This window comes from Neovison vison, chromosome 7 (genome assembly GCF_020171115.1).
Source record: "Neovison vison isolate M4711 chromosome 7, ASM_NN_V1, whole genome shotgun sequence".
Classification (NCBI taxonomy): Eukaryota; Metazoa; Chordata; class Mammalia; order Carnivora; family Mustelidae; genus Neogale; species Neogale vison.
Window position 1 is genome coordinate 179,380,144 of NC_058097.1, and position 18,685 is coordinate 179,398,828.

At 42.1% G+C, this 18,685-nt stretch overlaps 1 protein-coding gene across 1 annotated transcript in view; it reads left to right on the forward strand.

Annotated features, from left to right (window-relative positions):
* Positions 1–18,685, forward strand: part of CAT (catalase) — a 41,233-nt gene that overhangs the window by 7,151 nt on the left and 15,397 nt on the right. Inside the window, exons 2-8 of the mRNA XM_044259058.1 lie at positions 8,690–8,861; positions 10,154–10,264; positions 11,488–11,618; positions 12,076–12,180; positions 12,778–12,903; positions 16,123–16,314; positions 17,204–17,356. Of these exons, the coding sequence (XP_044114993.1) occupies positions 8,690–8,861; positions 10,154–10,264; positions 11,488–11,618; positions 12,076–12,180; positions 12,778–12,903; positions 16,123–16,314; positions 17,204–17,356 (990 nt within the window). The remainder of the gene's footprint in view (positions 1–8,689; positions 8,862–10,153; positions 10,265–11,487; positions 11,619–12,075; positions 12,181–12,777; positions 12,904–16,122; positions 16,315–17,203; positions 17,357–18,685) is intronic.

Below are 18,685 nucleotides of genomic sequence, written 5' to 3' on the forward strand. Positions count from 1 at the left end.
AGGCAGAGAGGCAGGCAGAGAGAGAGGGAAGCAAGCTTCCGGCTGAGCCTAATGTGGGGCTCGATCCCAGGACCCTGGGATCATGACCTGAGCTGAAGGCAGAGGCTTAACCCACTGAGCTACCCAGGTGCCCCAAGAGTTTGCATTCTTGAGCCAGTTTGCTTGGGTTCAGATTCTGATTCTGACCTTTTCTGTGTGGGTGACCTGGAGTAAATTGCATAACTTCTCTGTGCCTCAGTTTCCTCTTCTTTATAACGAAGGTATACTCATACTTCACACAGCTGGATTAAATGTGATAACCCAAGTAGAGTTTAGAATAATGCCTATATACTAAGCTGTTTTTGTTATTACGAGGTTTGAGAAAGTTCTGTAGGTGAGACCTCTCACACAAATTCCATACCCAAGCTGAAGCAATAATCAGCAGGATGAGTGAGTTCCAAGTGTTATTTTCATTACTGGTAAAGGCTTGGCTGGAGAATGTGGCTTAGGCGTTTTGGCCAAGAGGACTTGCTAAAATAACCCCTGTGTTGAATTTACCCCTTGCATTTGGCAGTGGAGATTACCAGACCAGCCCCTGGGAGAGCAGGATGTGTGCTGCCTGTGGCCACTGGCTTCCAAAGGGGAGAAGGGTGGGGACCTTATGAGGCCTGGGTTCTTTTCCCAAACTGCCTAGTCCCTTGGAATGAGTCGGGAGGCTTGGAGCACTCTGGTCTCTCCCCTTTCCCCCAAAGAAATTTGAGGGCCAAGACAGTCTTTGGTTTTCTGTTCATGGGTGTGTACATTGTGCATATTTGATGAATCTTTGTTGAATAAAGGTAGAATGTTATAATTTACTAGAAAATAACATATATTCTGTGTTGATCTCTGAGAATGACAAGATGTCATTATGACTCCTTTGAGACTGAAAGTTAGGGATGGGCTGTATTACCAATCTTTGTCAATTAAAACATGGAAGAATGATGTTTAGTAAGTTCTTGGAACTTCTGTAAGCAGAGGGCACTAATAAATGGAAACTGTTGATAGAATATTTTATCAGAGAAAGCCAACCTTACTCCTCCCAGGAAAATTTCTTCATTCGTGTCTTAACTCCAGCCAAAAATAAGAAAGAGCAAAGCCAAAATGGAATTTTACTTTGAGTCCTTACTTTTGATCATGGTGTCAGTTTTTAGAAAAGCCAAAGTCCTTCTTTGCCAATTTCTGCAGCAGTTTTCATAACATTTGTCTAAAGGTGTTTGATTGAATTTGAAGTTATAAATTCAAACATCTCCCATTTATTTTTGGGAGGGGAGATGCAGGGGGAGAGAGAGAGACTTTTGTTGCTTCTTTCTTCTACTTAGAAATAATCTTTCTTGGCCATTTTGTGTTGGTCCATAGCTTAATTTATTCACATGTTGAATCCACAAGCCTTTTTATCAGCACCACGCTCTAACCAACTGAGCTAACCGGCCAACCACTCCACAAGCCTTTTTAAAAAGATTTTTTTAAAAAAGATTTTTGTTTATTCGACAGACAGAGATCACAAGTATGCAGAGAGGCAGACAGAGAGAGAGGAGGAAGCAGGCTCCCCGCCAAGCAGAGAGCCCGATGCGGAGCTCGATCCCACGGCCCTGAGATCATGACCTGAGCCGAAAGCAGAGGCTTTAACCCACTGAGCCACCCAGGCGCCCCTAAAAAGATTTTATTTATTTATTTGAGAGAGAGAGAGAGAGAGAGCAAGGAGAGGAGCAGAGGGAGAGGGATAAGCAGACTCTGCACTGAGCATGGAGGCTGAAGCGTGGCTCTATCCCATGACCCTGAGACCTTGACCTGAGCCGAAATCAAAAGTCAGATGCTTAACTGATGAAGCCACCCAGGAGTCCCACACAAGCCTTTCTTTGTATACTTGTTGATAACTGCATCATGTCAGGTGTCAGGGATATAGATGTAAAATGAGTATACTGTCTAGAGAGGAAAAACAGTGAAGCAAATAGGGAATTATAAATATTTTGTTCTGTGGGGAACAAGCAGATGCCCTTGGCCTACCTCGAGGGATGACTTGGGGTGGGGGCAGGAAGGGCCGGTTCAGGAGAAGCATGGATGAATGTCATGGATAGTTGTCAGCCAGAAAGACATAAATACCTTAACAAATACAAATGCTGCTTTCCCTGAGAGAGAGCGAGCTCCTAGAATTCCCCACCAATGAAAAGCTTTTCTGTCATTAAAAAATTCTAATCCTAAAGAGAATCCTAAAATTATAATCCTAAAAAACTTTAAAGAGTTTTTAAACTCAGTGATCTGAGTTTAAAACAACAATAACAACAGCAACATAATAGTCAGCAAGTTGGAAGAAATCTCCTTTGCCCATCATACTTGTTATATAGAACAGGTAGACCTGTGCCCCAACATTGAAATCTGTGTAAAATCACTGAAATTCTCCAACCATACAGTATTACTCATTAAATGGAAATAATAACCCGTCTCTCACTAGATTATTGGTGGCTTAAGGGAGATGATTTATGTAAGGGTAGCTTCGATAAAGTCTCGCATATGGCAGGTGGCTCAGAAATGGTTGTTAGGAAGAGAAATTAACAATTCTGTACAGTTCTGTCAGTTGCATTGATCCTCTGTCCTTCCTGGTTAGCGTTGGACCAGAAATGGCTCTCCTCCATCCTCTTACCAGAGAAAGCCCAGAGCTGGCATTCTGGGGTGTTGTTTCTTTGGTCTGTAGCTGGCAAGAACCAGGGGCACAGGCTGCGGGGCATGGCTGTGGTCTGGTTTATCAAACACACTGTCCTGCAGGGGCCCCCTGCCCTCCCTCCTCCAAGACTGCAGCCTGTCCTGTTGTTTGTGCAGAACATAGAGATTCCTCTTGCCTTGCAACCTCTGTGGTCTGTGGGGATGGGGGTGGGGAAAGGGAGGGGTCAGGGGTAAGGCCAGTGGAATGAATGAATGAGTGTTGAACTGGGTGTGCCCGAGAGGCCCTTGTTCTCAATGCCGCACCCTCTGGATGGTACCATGAGTCCATGTTGGGATGGTTGAGCTTCTCATGTGACCCAGGTGCCCTATGGCTGCTTTTTATGACCTTGACCTGCAGACAGGCTCAGACTTGTTTTCTCCTCCAGCCATTTCTGCCCTAGCATCTGTATAAAGCCTGCCACCCTTTTTCTGCCCTTAGCCTCGTCCTGAGGCTGCTGGCTCTGCCATTTGTGGGCTTTTTGTTCCCCCTTCTCTCCTTTCATCCCCTCCTGACCAGACTCTGCCCTTCTCAGCTGGTGCAGAGAGTGGCTTGGCTTCACCTGACTGGGCTCCCTAACCAGGCAACCTCTTCTAAGTGTCCCGTTCCTGGCTATTTTTGTGGTGGTTTTTCGCCCTGAAGGGCTGGTTTTCATTGCTCTCCGCTTACTTGTTCAGAAGTATTTGAAATGTGGGAGATTGCTGCAAGTTTGCCCTAAACCAGAACAAAAACAAATTGTATTTAGACTGGGGTTGATTGCAGAGCTCCGTGCATGGTGCTGACCCTGGAATTGGACACGGGGCGCTCACTGCCTTCTGAGCCACCACCTCTCCCCCTTCCTTTTGTCACTGCCGTTCTAGACACTGCATTCATCGCCTCTGCTTCCTTCCCTCCTCTGCATTCCTGGGCCGGCCCGCTGAAACTTACACCTCCAGGGTCACTGATTTAAAGTCAAAGACAATGGTCACAATCCTTTATTACAGGAGCTCAGATGCACCCTGTCAGATCATTTTTCCTTGGCTCAAGTCACACCATCGGTAGTAGTCAGTGGCTGGCTCTCTCTCGTTTTATTTTACTTACCCTTAAAACGGTCATGGGACTGGTCACCAGAGGCCCCAGGTTTCCAAGACCAGAATCCCCTTTTCAGTCCTCAATTCCAGTGGTCTTTGTGCAGCAAGTGCCTCTGTTGGCTTCTGTCCCGAAATTCTCTGTCCCGGAGTTTGGAGTCTGTGACAAGCTTCCATGAATTCTTTCTCCTTTGCTGCCTCTTCCCTTCCTTGTGAGGGGATGGTGCTGTCCCTCAGTGCTCTGTCCTGGTCTCTTCTGTCTCACCCTGCCCCTCTTCCACGTCCGGCTCCCTCACGGTCACGGGCACACACAGATTCTTTTGCCTCTGCTCCTCTTCTGTCAGCATTTAGTGGCCATAGTTTCGGTGTATCAATCTTGACAAAGGAATTTACACACTAAATATAGCTGCTTTTGAGTCGGATTTTAAGACTGTGCTTTTTCCCAGCCTCTAGCGAACGTCCTATTTCATTGAATCTGAGATGCCAGGTACTGTGAAATGTACTAGCGCCCTATACACTACTCAGGAGAAAACCCTGCCTGGCCAAGCCAGGACACATTGCTAAGATGCCACGGATGATAGAACTTACCCAGCTTTAAAGATCTTAAACTATTAAAAAATTGTGTATGTTACCATCAATGAACTATGATAGGTAACATTTGTTTAAGAGCCTGTGTTCAGCAGCGGCCCATTCTCTGAAGAATTTTCTCTCTGCGTTGTAATTATTTCTCTGAAGAAAGAAAGTAGAGAAGAAGAACCTTATTTAGGGTCTTTCCTCATAAAAATGATTACATATCTATCGTATGCTTCTTTGTTTTCTTTGCAGTCATTTTAAGCTGAAGATGTAACTCCAAATGGAGATTTCATGTTTTTAGATTTACATGGGCAAGTGAAAATAAAGCATAATTTAGGGAGTTTTTTTTAGAAAGTAATTTGGTGATTAGAAGTGGACACTTGTGGTGTCTTCATTAAAAATGTTTTTAAGGATTCACAGACCTGTACCCCTGAAGCAAATATTACATTATATGTTAATAATAATTAAAAAAAAAACCCAAAAAATGTTTTTAAGGGAGCGCCTGTGTGACTCTGTTGGTTAGGCGTCTATGTCCCGCTCAGGTCATGATCCCAAGATCCTGGGATAGAGCCGTGAGTCAGAGTCCCTGCTGAGTGGGGAGTCTGTTTCTCCCTCTTCCTCTGTCCCTCCCAGTCATCTGCACTCTCTCTCTCTCTGAAATAAATAAAATAGGATCTTAAAACATGTTTTTAGGAACTGTATGACATGAGGATATATACATTGCCTTCATTAAGTTAATACAAAATACAGATAATTTGGAAAAACTTCTGATATTTGATTAGATGTAGGTAGACTTTCTGACTTAAAAATTATTTTAGGAAAGAAAATAGAAGTCTAAAGAAAATTAAAATGACCTATAATGATATCACCTAAATGTTATGATAGTTTTATTGTTACTTAAATTTTTTGTGGATGGGATTCTTTTTTTTTTTTAAAGATTTTATTTATTTATTTGATAGAGATTACAAGTAGTCAGAGAGGCAGGTAGAGAGAGAGAGAGGAGGAAGCAGGCTCCCCGCTGAGCAGAGAGCCTGATGCGGGGTCGATCCCAGGACCCTGAGACCATGACCTGAGCCGAAGGCAGAGGCTTTAACCCACTGAGCCACCCTGGCACCTCTGTGGATGAGATTCTTAATGGTGGCATAGTATTTCATTAACTGTGCCTCTATTTTTGGATATTTAAGTTACATGTCAGCTTTTGCTGCTGTAGGTAATATGACACTGAACAACCCCTGTAGACTGTAAGTTCCAAGAGAGCAGGAATGTTGATGTTTGCTGCTGTGGTCCCAAACACTAACACACCATAGACACCCCCTACACACTTTTGGAATGCTTTTGGGTAAATTTACTGTGAATCTTAATGCACACATTCTTCCTGACTCTGAATATACCTAGGGAGTAGAAAAGGGAAGCTAGGGAGATGATTTAATTGCTTATTTTGTAGTATTTTGGGAGATGTATTTGGAATATAGTGTCCCTCAAGGCAAGCAGATGCATTTAATAACTGCTTTTCATTCTTTTTTGTCTTGGGTTCTGTAAGGAGGAACCTTTAACCTCGGAGTGTCCATTGTCACTTCCTCATAACATAGAGATGAGAAAAGAGGGTATTTTGAGGCAAGACTGCTGCTCACACCAAGCTATTGTTATCTTCTAAAAATATCTCTAAAGCCTTGCACTTTTTTTTTTTTCATAAATCATGTTTAAAAACTCGTTTTCCATGGTCCATTCCCCTGCTCCACTTCTCATTTTATTTAATACAGCTTCATTTCCTTAGGTCTTTTTTTCTCAGCAAATATATGGCATTCTTCTCACCTTCTAAGATACACTCTCTTCTCTTTAGTTCAGGTCGGTTTCTCTCATCGAGTGCTGCCCTAAACGGCCCCTAAAGTCGGGGATCTTTTTCTTCTAGTCTTTGCCCTCCCTTTGGACTCCCTTCTGCATCGCGACCCGGTTGAAGCTTTTTCTGGCACACTTTTTTTGAAGGCAGATTACATACACACGAGCGTGTGTGAGGAAAGCTGTTAAAAATTAGGACTGATGATCTATTAGAGCAAGGAAGAGAGTCTGGATGCTACATTGTTGTGGAGAAACCCAGGTTCACTTCTTAGTGGGTTGGTATTGCAGAGGACATTCCTGCATCGGGTGAGAGGGAAGCCCCTTGGTGCAAAATTCCAGCATTCTCACTCCCGACTTGCATGAGTCTGGGCCATCAGGTGAGACCATCTCATTTTTTAGTTCTTCATTCAGCCGTCCATTCATCTGCCTTGCTGTGCATATGCCTTCTCTGGTCCTGGTTTTTATTCTTTTTTTTTTTTTTTTTTAAAGATTGTATTTATTTATTTATTTGACAGAGAGAAATCACAAGTAGATGGAGAGGCCGGTAGAGAGAGAGAGAGAGGGAAACAGGCTCCCTGCTGAGCAGAGAGCCCGATGCGGGACTCCATCCCAGGACCCTGAGATCATGACCTGAGCCGAAGGCAGCGGCCTAACTCACTGAGCCAGCCAGGCACCCCTGGTCCTGGTTTTTATTCTTGATCATATCGCTCCTACCTGGTGGTCCGGAGGGGGTGTGTGATGTGCTTTTACTGGTTTCATGAGTGATATAAATGACAACTCGGACCTGTTTACCTTTCCCTTTCCTGAGCCTCTTGGTATCCTCTGTCATACTTCTCTCCTTTATGCCATATCCCCTTGACTGATTATTATTATTATTTTTTTAGATTTCCTTTAGTGCTGTGTTTATGTGTTGAGAAGGAGAAGAGCATGGTATGGTGTGGGCAGATTTTTGCTCAGACAGAGTCTGAATGGATGCCACACACATGTCATGGTAGTTAGAAAAGAAAACCTAAAATGCTTTGCTTCTGCTATCAGATCACTCCACATGACCAGTAAAATGGTAGCGTGTGTGTGCCTAGTGTGGTGCCCTCATTTTGCATGAATTTAGTGCTTTCAGTCCCCATATTAACTCTGGGAGATCGTTGTTTCTTGCCCATTTTGCACATGCGAAGTTGGGACTCAGAAATGGTAAGTAACATGCCAGCACATAGACATCTGATGACTGACAGAGCTGGAGGTTGGACCCAGACTCTGATGCCAGCACTTACGGTTTTTCTAAGGTTCCCTGTTGGCTTCTTCGCCTTTCGATGTGAGGAGAACTCTAGTGGGTGTTGGAGTCTTCTTTATTAATTCTGAAGATTCCAAAATCTCTCTTGTGTAGTGCATTTTCCCAAAGAACTCATGGTATTTTTATAGGCTTTTAAAGTGACCCCCCCCCCAATATCCCCTTCTAGGGAAAAGACAGGTATTGACCTTCTTTTAATATTCAGAGCAGGTGTACCTGCAGAGGAAAAGTTATACGCTCCATTCCAGGTTTGTGAAAATTCTAGGCACATGAAGTTGGTACCATGGACTTCCATCACTAGACTTTTTTGAGTTGTTCTCAATGGACATGGCTGGGCTTTGCTTCCCCCACACATCTCCTCTGGTTTCCCAGTGGCCCAGGAGGACATTGGAGATGCAATTGTCCCTGGTCAGGAGTACAGGGTAGGGGTCAAGATGATTCCAAGAGCTGCTTAGGATCATTTATTAAAAAATGCTGGGGCTCCCATCCTAGAGAAGGGACAGCCAGGAGCTTCCGAAGTATTTACTGATATTGGAGAATTGGGTGGATTAAAAAAAGAATTCTTTGTTATGGTAAAATAACCTGTTCCATTTCGGGGACATTTGACATCTTTAGACAATTAATACTACAACCTATCTTAGCAGCAACAGTTTATTTTCAGTGACAATAAAAGCCGTGACTTTTTTTGGCTTTTTTGTTTTGGAATTGGAAAGCAATGTTACAGGAAGCTGGCATCTGCTGCTCAAGAGAGGGGAGTGCTCTCTGGGATGACCCACGGGAACAGCGGTAGCACTCAGAAAGCAGCTGAAAGTTGACTGATGACCAGCATGGCTCCTGCAGAGACCGTCTTCTCACGATCAGCTCAGACATTCCGTGTAGGGAGCTTCGTCTCCGGGGCTTTCCTGTGTGGAGCTCGGGGGCTATGTCAAGAGCAGGGGCCAAGAGGGCTGGCAGCTTCCTTAGCCCTCTTTCTGCTCTTCAGGGCATATCGCCAGATTGGTGTTGAGATTTTTCAAGGATTTCCGAGACCTGACTCTGCACTTCAGGCAGTGGCATATCTTGCAGCATTTCAGCATTTCGGACCCAGGAAATTTAAAAAGACTTTGAGCAGAAGGTCTAAAAATTGGGAAACAGTGTGTTCTCTGACAGCATGAATAATGGGTTGATTGTACCAACTCTCCTGCTCTCTTTGTCCTTTTCTGTTTACTCACTTAGAAACCCGATGTCCTGACCACTGGTGCTGGTAATCCAGTCGGAGACAAACTCAATGTTATGACATCAGGGCCCCGGGGTCCCCTTCTCATTCAGGATGTGGTGTTCACCGATGAAATGGCTCACTTTGACCGGGAAAGAATCCCTGAGAGAGTCGTGCACGCCAAAGGAGCAGGTGGGAGCCATGTTTGTTTGTCGTGAAAGGATTGTTGCACAAGACCTGGGTTAAAAATTCCTTCTCACAGGCTTGGAGCTCCTTTACTAGATGTGGCAAATCTCCATTCCTGGGAGAAAGGGGAAAAAAAAAAATGTCCATCGGGAGAGGAACTCGTAATTTTTTTTTTTTTAAAGATTTTATTTATTTATTTGACAGATAGAGATCACAAGTAGGCAGAGAGGCAGGTAGAGAGAGAGAGAGGGAAGCAGGCTCCCCGCTGAGCAGAGAGCCCGATGCGGGACTCGATCCCAGGACCCTGAGATCATGACCTGAGCCGAAGGCAGCGGCTTAATCCACTGAGCCACCCAGGCGCCCGGAACTCGTAATTAAAAGTTGATTATTTCTCTGGATTGAACATGAGATATTAAATATTTTAGTAAAAACGACAGTGATCTTCCTTTTCTTCCCTCCTGCACTTTTTTTTTCCCCATGTGCACTTTTGTGAAGAAATAAAAATATGAAAATGCAGAACACGGCATGCTGAAATCCTAGCTAGATTTAGATGGTGCACTGACGGGATACATACTGGAGTGAACGGTACAAAGTTGAGGATAATTGTGTTAGGGGGTGGGTTTGTGGTGATTTTTCTTTTTTTGTCCAAAAGTTGTGTAAAACTTTTTATCTTGCTTTTATTGCAGAAACGCAACATAGGGTAATGTTTAAAAGAAAGCTGAAAACTCAGTTGGGCAAGAAAGCTTGATAGAAAGAAAGAACACGTTTGTCTCCTAGCTCCTTGCTCTGACTCCCAGTTAGAACTTTCTAGTTTCTTTATTTTTTCCTTCCATCTTCTCCAGCTTTTTCTGTGTGGCTTTTCTATCAAGGCTTTGGTATGCTGTTTAGTTTGTAGTTTGGCCTGTGGTGTCTTCCTGAGTGTTTTATCGTTCTTTTCATTCCCTGTGTTTTCTCTTCTTCTCCCTGTTCTTCTCTTTCCCTCCTGGCTCCTCCCTGTGATTCCAGATCACCTCAGGCCCTCTGTCCTTGGCCAGCCTTGACCCGCTACTTCTAGCCCCACTCATCTCTCCTTCTTCTTGGTTCCAGCTGCATAGCACTCAGTGTAGCACTGAGGGCTTTGCATTTTGCCTCCATCATTTTGTGTTTGGACATCTATCTCTCCTTTCTCCGGTCATCTTGGAATCTCCCAGAAGGCCAGTGCTGCACCATCCATTTCTCATCTCCCAGATGCCCAATGAGGGCCTATCAAGTGGTCTGCCATGGTCTCATGATGAGGATTTCTGTGTCTTTCTCATTAGGGGCTTTTGGCTACTTCGAGGTCACTCATGACATTACCAGATACTCCAAAGCGAAGGTGTTTGAGCATATTGGAAAGAGGACTCCCATTGCTGTTCGATTCTCCACTGTCGGTAAGTCTGTCTGTCTGCGTGACTGGCATTGCGATCACTCAACCGTGTACCTTCTTCAGGGCATTTATAACTACATTGCAAGGAAGGCATATTAGAAGATAGAAAAAAACACTTCTCCAAATGATAGCCAGGTTTTACGGTAGAAAAAAAAAAATCTGAGACGTGCCGAAAGTTCCTTTAAATTCTGTTTGTTTGAGGTCTTAGGAAATCACACCAGGCCCAGGCCAGCACTGTGGTTCTGTGACATTTGGAAGGAATTTTCCTACAAGTGGTTGCCTCAGATGGAAACGTGGAGTGGGGCACTTACTCAGCAACCGCAATAGCTGCCCTTTATCAGGAATTAACTCTGTGCCATCTGTGATTAAGTGCTTTATAGACATTAGCTGTAATTTCATCTGTAGATCTACTTTTCAAGGTGAGGTTGATTCTGTTTCAGAAGGGCAGTGATTTTTTCAGTAGTGCTAGTATGAGTTAGATCTATCATGCCACCTCTCAACACCCGACAATGCACGATTAATGCTGTTTCTCTTCGGTTTGTGCCTTTTTAAAATACTGTGGATTCAAAAGTAAATAACATTAAGAATAAGAATCTATTTTCACTCATTTTCTTAACCTTAACCTCGCAATTTCCACTACTCACTGTTTCTCCTTGTTTGCTAACTTAATCTTTATAAGTATTTTCATTTTCATCTAAAATTTAATTACCTTTTAAACAAACCTATCTAATGTTAAATGGATAATCCTTTTAGCTTTTACAGTTATGTACTCTTTTATTACTCTAAATGAATTCTTTTGTTTAATTGGTAGACTTGGATTAGCTAGTAAGTGGGTAAGTGGTAGAAATAATAACCCAGGCACTTAACTACATGATTTCCCTTTTTATTTTTTTAAATTTTTATTTATTTATTAAAAGATTTTATTTATTTATTTGACAGAGAGAGAGAGAGAGATCATAAGTAGGCAGAGAGGCAGGCAGAGGGGGGTGGGGGAAGCAGGCTCCCCGCCTAGCAGAGAGCCTGATGTGGGGCTCAATCCCAGGACCCTGAGATCATGACGTGAGCTAAGGGCAGAGGCTTAACCCACTAAGCCACCCAGGTGCCCCTGATTTCCCTTTTTAGAAGTAGATTGGAGAGGATAGATCCCAGTGTTTCTACATGACTTTAGGTTTCTTGGATGGCAAGTACTCTGGCTTATCCTTCATTTTTCCCATTTGAATTTTCTAGCTGGAGAGTCAGGCTCAGCGGATACAGTTCGGGACCCTCGTGGGTTTGCTGTGAAATTTTACACAGAGGATGGTAATTGGGATCTTGTTGGAAATAACACCCCCATTTTCTTCATCAGGGATGCCATATTGGTAGGTGATAAAGTATATTGCGCTCCACAAATGTTTGATTTAAATTGATTTCAAACACTCTGTATTGACTGGCATTTAAAGAGAAGCCCCAGGAAAAGCAGGAGGAGAATTTGGGTTGGCTGGATTGCCTTTTTAAGCACATTTTTCTGTATTTAATAACTTTTTATAAAATCTAATAATGGTTACCATTGGTCTTCAGTTTGGCATTTCAAGATTCACTGACTTCATGGGAATAGTCCAGTTTTCTTTGTAGAGCCTGGAAGATTAACAAAAAGAGGCACTTTGCCATGGAAACATGTAGAGGGTAAATTTCATTTTAGGGTTTGGCAGTGTAAAGTTCTAGGATTATCTTGTTCTGAGTTACAATCTGTGGACCTAGTCATAGGCTATGTATAATGTAAGACACCATAATTCCTATAAACTTAGTTTTGGGACTTTTTTCTCTTTTTCTGTTTAGTTTCCATCCTTTATCCATAGTCAAAAGAGAAACCCTCAAACACACCTGAAGGATCCCGACATGGTCTGGGACTTCTGGAGCCTGCGCCCCGAGTCTCTGCATCAGGTGGGAACTCTTCTTTTTCACTCTGTTGTAATGTTTCACCTGAACTGTGCCTTATCATGTGGTTCTCCAGTGTTGGCTCTCTCATTGGACTTGATTTCTGACTTTCTCTTTGGGAGGCTTTCTCGGATTTCTTGACCCCAAAGAGTTTTATGATGACTGATTTTGTTAATCTTCCCCCGTTCATAGAACTTAAGTCATGCTAGAAACATTATCAGTTGATATTTAGCAATATTAAGGATTAAAGTCTCTAGTACGAAGTAAAGCTCTTATAGTAGTGAAAGAAGGGAAGAGTGTTACCAAACGTATTTACTATGAAAACAGATTTTGAATAATAAGTTAGGCTACTTTTTCAGATTCGTTTTTCCTTGTCTTCACTGAATTCTGAGCCATGAGGTTAATGATTTACATGTCATTCTGCTTTAAAATTCTTGTTATTTTGTGTAAATGATACTAATGATAACCTTTCCTATGGGAACTTGCTTAGTGAGTTCCATGGCATCAAGAGATTCTTGGAAAACTTAGGAATATCTTTAAAAAAATCTAGGATGTTTTGATTGAAACTGAGAAATGTTAGGCTTTATTGTCCTGTTCCTTTAGGTTTCCTTCCTGTTCAGTGATCGAGGGATTCCAGATGGACACAGGCACATGAACGGATACGGATCGCATACTTTTAAGCTGATCAATGCGAAGGGAGAGGCAGTTTATTGCAAATTCCATTATAAGGTACATGTTGCCTTTGGGGGAGATGGTACAAGGCTTCTACCACCCATGTTTCTTTACTCCTGAGGATTGGGCGAAGAACAAGGCCCCTTCTCGCCTTTCCCTTACCTCCACTCTGAAGACCGAGAGGTACTGGTCCAGGTGACTTGGACCAGGACTCCAATGTTGGCTCTGCCCAAGTGAACAGATGCCCGCTGCCCAGTTAAGGGAACCGTGTGGGCTCTCTTTGGTCTCCTTTTTCCATGTGGCCGGAGGGTAGGAGTACTCAGCTATTACCAATGGTTAAGCTTTCTTCTCCTTCAGGACCCCGGGAGCAATGCGTAAATATTTGGGAAAATGCTCATTTAATGCTGGTTCTCTGGCTTAATGTTCTGGTGCTGGCAAGTGAATATCCACTCTCCCTGAAGAGGGAAGACCTAATAGGCCTCCAGGCTATGTGAAAGATTTCTACCAGGTTTAGCCTAGCTTTCTAGACTTCTTTGTTGGCATTTAGAATCAAGGCTTAGCAGAGTAAAGCAAATCTTGCTGCTAGCTAGAGAGACTCGAGATTTCTGTGCTTTGTGTTTCCTAGACCTGAGTCATTGTGCTGAACATAGACCTCTTCTGTGGTCCCGGAGGGGACTATGGCAGAAATGGGGCCTTCCTTTCTCTAGTATCAACCTCACCATCACTTTCAGTCTGATGCTATCTTTCCAGAAACATTTCTACTAACTTTTTTTTAACTTATCCATCCATTTATTTAGCATTTATTGAGGGTGTATTATGAACAGGGCAAAAAAAAGTAAAATCAGTTACAAATGTAAAATAATAAAAATTGTTTTTTTCATTTCCTTTTATATAATCATATCAAATAAATTATCTTTGGGGGAAGTTTTGAGAACATTTTAATTAATTGAAGTGTTTTAAAGAGCTCTCTCATAATGATCTTGGCATTTGTTACAATAAGTAATAGTCTCAGAGAACTCTAGAAGGTATTTTAAAAAGTATCTGGTTGCCTAAGAACATGTTTCCAAATACTACTGCTAAAATAAGCACAGAACAGTCATGGACTTGGGACAAATATAGTCTCCTTAATGGTATCTATCCCCAAGACCTGTTTCCTTCTGTCTTGTCTTAATCTTTATCTGAACAACTTATGTAGGTATATCAAACAGGAAAACTGTCTCCCGTCTTTATACTTATAACTTGGATATATAAGCTTTGGCAGGTGACAGTTTTAAGCAACAGTTGTCTCATTGGCTTATAGCTGCCAAAGGGAGCAGTGTTGTGTCACTGAGAGCAAGGGCTAAATGACTATGTCTGGGGCACCTGTGTGGTGGTAGCTTTGCAGGCAGACCAGTTGTGAATTCAGATCTTCCCTTTTCTAGGTAATGCTGACCTGGTCATATTATTAAAAGGTCTCTGTGCTCCAGCTTTGTCACTGGGAAATTGGGATAATAATAGTACCTGCCCATGACCCTGGAAGGATTGGATTGCTTATGGGCCTGTTGAGCAGAGGGCCCTGGGGTAGCCCAAGACCTACTTGGATATTTCAATCTGGATTATTCTGACCTATGACTAGTCTTTTCTAAGCCCAAGGGATTCAGTTAAAATCAGAAAGGTATTGCAATATTATTGCTCAATTTAATGTATTAGCTCTCTGGATGATCTGCAGATGGTGACCTCCATTTTTAAATCTGGAAGGTGACTGTACTTCTGGTCCTCCTGTAGAAAGAAGGGTTCCAATCTTGCCACCAGCTAGAGAGACTCGAGATTTCTGGGGTAGAGATTCAGAGTTGACTTTGCTGAGGAAATCTTTCCATGCTTGGCTTGTGGGGATCTTTCAGAATAAGATGCAGGAGAGAATCTGTTGAAAAGGCAGTATGGTGTGATAGTAGGAGCGTTAGTGAAAGTGACTAAGTTAGTTGGCTCTTCATGGCTTGCTTGGGAAGTCAGAATACTAATTTTGCCTGCTCATAGGTAGAGAACTGGTTCAGAGTGGCTCTATTGAAGTTCTTTTCAGCTCTGTGAACTATGATCCTATGATTTCTGAAAAAAAATAAAAGGAAGAGAGTAGGGATGGAGGGTTGCTGGCTAGCACAATCTCAATAATTGATCTGAGCTATTACAAAACAGGAATTAAAAAATTACTTCCTGAAAAATATTTGCTTATTTTAAAAATATTTTTTTATTTTATTTTTTTCTGATTTGAAAAGTAACATGAGTGTAAAAATTCAAATAACCACTCTGGAAAACAGTTTTGAAATTCCTTAAGAAATTAAATGTAGAATTACCATGTGACCCGGCCACTGTATTTTGAGATAAATACTAAAAAAATCCACTGAACTGGACACTTTAAAATGGTTAAAGTGGTACATTTTATGTTGTGTGTATTTGTAAGACCCGCGGATCCCCTTACCCAAGAATTCAACACTGCCACAGGATGCAAACAGCAAGAGGTTCTTTATTGTAGCGCAGGCGCCTGCGGGTGGTCAGCAGCTCCTGCTAGCTGAGCACACCAGGCTGGGGTGGTGCAGGATTTTTATAGACCGGTACAAACAAGTTTTGGATGGGGCAGGGCTGATTGGCTGACAATTTGAACATTTGAAAAAGGCATACTTGGTGTTTGCGGATTGGCTTTGGAGGACCCCCGCGTGCAAGAAAAAGGCTGGAAGGGGGAGTGAGGAGGGAGAGTTGGACCTTATTACTCAGCAGAGATGCATCCTGCCTACGTGACTATGTGGCCCCCTGCCTATGCCTCGGCTATTAGCAAAAGGTATCTTGTTCAAACAGGAGACCAGTGTCACACCCTAAAAGCCAAGCGGTTATAGAAAGGCAAAAGAGCAGTTAATTAGTTAACAACTGGGGGAAGGGTCTTTCATATTTTATGCCAAAAATTTCTTGGCTTTTCTGAAGACAGTAGTACAACATTCCTTATATGGGTGAGAAATTGAAAATAAATTAAATGTTAATAGTTAAAAAAATTCAAATGATACAGGATACAGAAAGGGAAAGATAGGACTAATTTTAAATGTGAAATGTATATACAGATTCCCTGGGCATTTAAAAGAATCAGGATAACCAAATGGAATTTCTTATTGGTGAATTCCCATTTGTATCAGATTTGAACAAGGAAAATCCATTCTGAGTTGTGTTCCTCGTCATCCTTCAGTGCATAACTGATGAAAGTTCCATAAGTTTGCCAGGACATTTCAGTTTGAGCTGCTTTCTTTCATTCTGTAGACTGACCAGGGCATCAAAAACCTTTCTGTGGAAGACGCTGCAAGACTTTCTCAGGAAGATCCTGACTACAGCCTACGGGATCTTTTCAATGCCATTGCCACGGGCAACTACCCCTCCTGGACATTTTACATCCAGGTCATGACTTTTAATCAGGCAGAAACCTTTCCATTTAATCCATTTGATCTTACCAAGGTGAGTATGTTAACAACTAAATTGTTTTCTTTCTTTCTTTTTTTAAAAAATATTTTATTTATTTATTTGACAGAGAGAGAGAGATCACAAATAGGCAGAGAGGCAGGTAGAGAGAGAGGGGGAAGCAGGCTCCCTGCTGAGCAGAGAGCCAGGATGCAGGGCTAGATCCCAGGACCCTGAGGTCATGACCTGAGGTGAAGGCAGAGGCTTATACACTGAGCCACCCAGATGCCCCTCAATTGTTTTCTTTTTTAACTCTCTTTGTACCTAATTTTACAAATTCCAGTCAAGTATTTGTAACAATAGAGAAGTTATGTACGAAATACAGTGCAGCCACTTTGCAGTTTCCTGGCCTGTGCATCTCACTTCTAATTCCTTTTTGCTGAGTTCATTGAGTTCCTTGAAGTGGATTGATCTCTCATTATCAGCAGGGAACAGAGCTGGAAAAGCTGATGTCCTTTTGCCTGGGGAAGATGTCCATGTTTACTGTTTACAGTTGTGAAAGATGTAACCAGTGCACTCACCCGAAGTTCTTTTCACTTTACTAGATTAAAAAATTATTTTCACTTATTATTGTTGGCTTCATTATATTAGAAAGTTGTTTTTTGTTGTTGTTAAGATTTTATTTATTTATTTGAGAGTGAGCAAGCAAGTGCGCATAAGGCGGGTGAGGGTAAGGACATAGAGAGAGGGAGAAGTTGACTCCCTGCTGAGCAGGGAGCTTAATGTGGGGCTCAATCCCAGGATCCCGGGATCATGACCTGAGCCAACGGCAGATGCTTAACCAACTTGAGCCACCCAGGCACCTCAAAAACTGGTATTTTTAATAAGTATGTTAATTTCATTTAGTTGGTTTTTTGGTAATTGTGAATATGACATTTATTTTTAGATTTGGCCTCACCAGGACTATCCTCTTATCCCAGTTGGTAAACTGGTCTTAAACCGGAATCCAGTTAATTACTTCGCTGAGGTTGAACAGTTGGCATTTGACCCAAGCAACATGCCACCTGGCATTGAGCCCAGCCCTGACAAAATGCTTCAGGTAAGCTTGGTGGAGTGAGATCTTCTGAGACAGGCGTGCAGGTGTGTGCATGGGTGATTGTGTGGATGCGTGTGCGCATGCACATACACATGCTCTAATTTGGCATGACCTATATATAAAGAATTAACTAGAACATCACTTAAATGTTATTCAGTCTGGGTCCTTAGTTCCTGTGAGTCTGATGGAAGCATCCTGATGTTACAGTATTACAGAATAAAGCAAATTTCATAGTATACTAAGACTTTGATATTTAGTCTTTTAATTTAAAAGAAGAGAAATGCCTCAGATATTTGTAGAGTAAAGCACTCTTCGTTCAGTCTGTCATTGATGGGAGGAAATATCATTAACTGGTTAGTATAACTCGATTCATTTCCTCTCCCATGGTGATGCTTGAATTTTTCCATCTGTAAAAAGAGACTGGAGATGGTTTTTATGAACTGAACATATGTCACCAGTGATTGAAGGAAGTGGGTTAATTTAGCTGTTTGTCTCAGTCATGTTTCTACGCATTCACTCTTTTTTTCATCATTCTCCACTAGGCTCTTCAAGAGTAGAAAGAGTGAAAAATACTTTTTTTGGACCAGAAATCAGTAGGAAAATAATTGGCTTAATAATTATTGAGTAAATCAATCTCTTGTGTTTTTGGACTCTGACCGTGAAGCAGAGATGAAGGATTATTACCCAAGATCAGGCCACAGTGGCTGATGGCTACTTCTTATGTAAGCATCTGACTCTGGTTCGGGTGTCACTCTCCATGGAGACAAGCTAAGATTCCATTGTTTTTTTAAGATTTTGTTTTTATTTATTTGACAGAGAGAGCACACAAGCAGGGGGAGTGGCAGGCAGAGGGAGAAACAGGCTTCCTGCTAAGCAGGGAGCTGGATGTGGGGCTGGATCCCAGGACCCTGGGATCATGACTTGAGCTGAAGACTGTTGCCTAACCAACCCGAGCCACCCAGGTGCCCCTCCATTATTATTATTATTATTTTTTAAATTTTTATTAACATATAATATAGTATTAGCCTCAGGGGTACAGGCCTGTGAATCGTCAGGCTTACAAACTTCACAGTATTATTTTTTTTCAATAGTAACTTTTCTGCTTTGACATTAGGAATATCTAAGGCTTTTAAAGAAAATAAGCTTCTCATTAGCTTTCAGTTCAGTTTAACTAACGTATAGATCTGTATCACACACACACATATATATACACATAAACACACACACATTTTTATTTATTTATTTATCTATTTATCTATTTATTTATTTGTTTGAGAGAGAGAGAGAGAGAGAGAGATAACCCACATGTGAGGGGAAGGAGCAGAGGGTGAG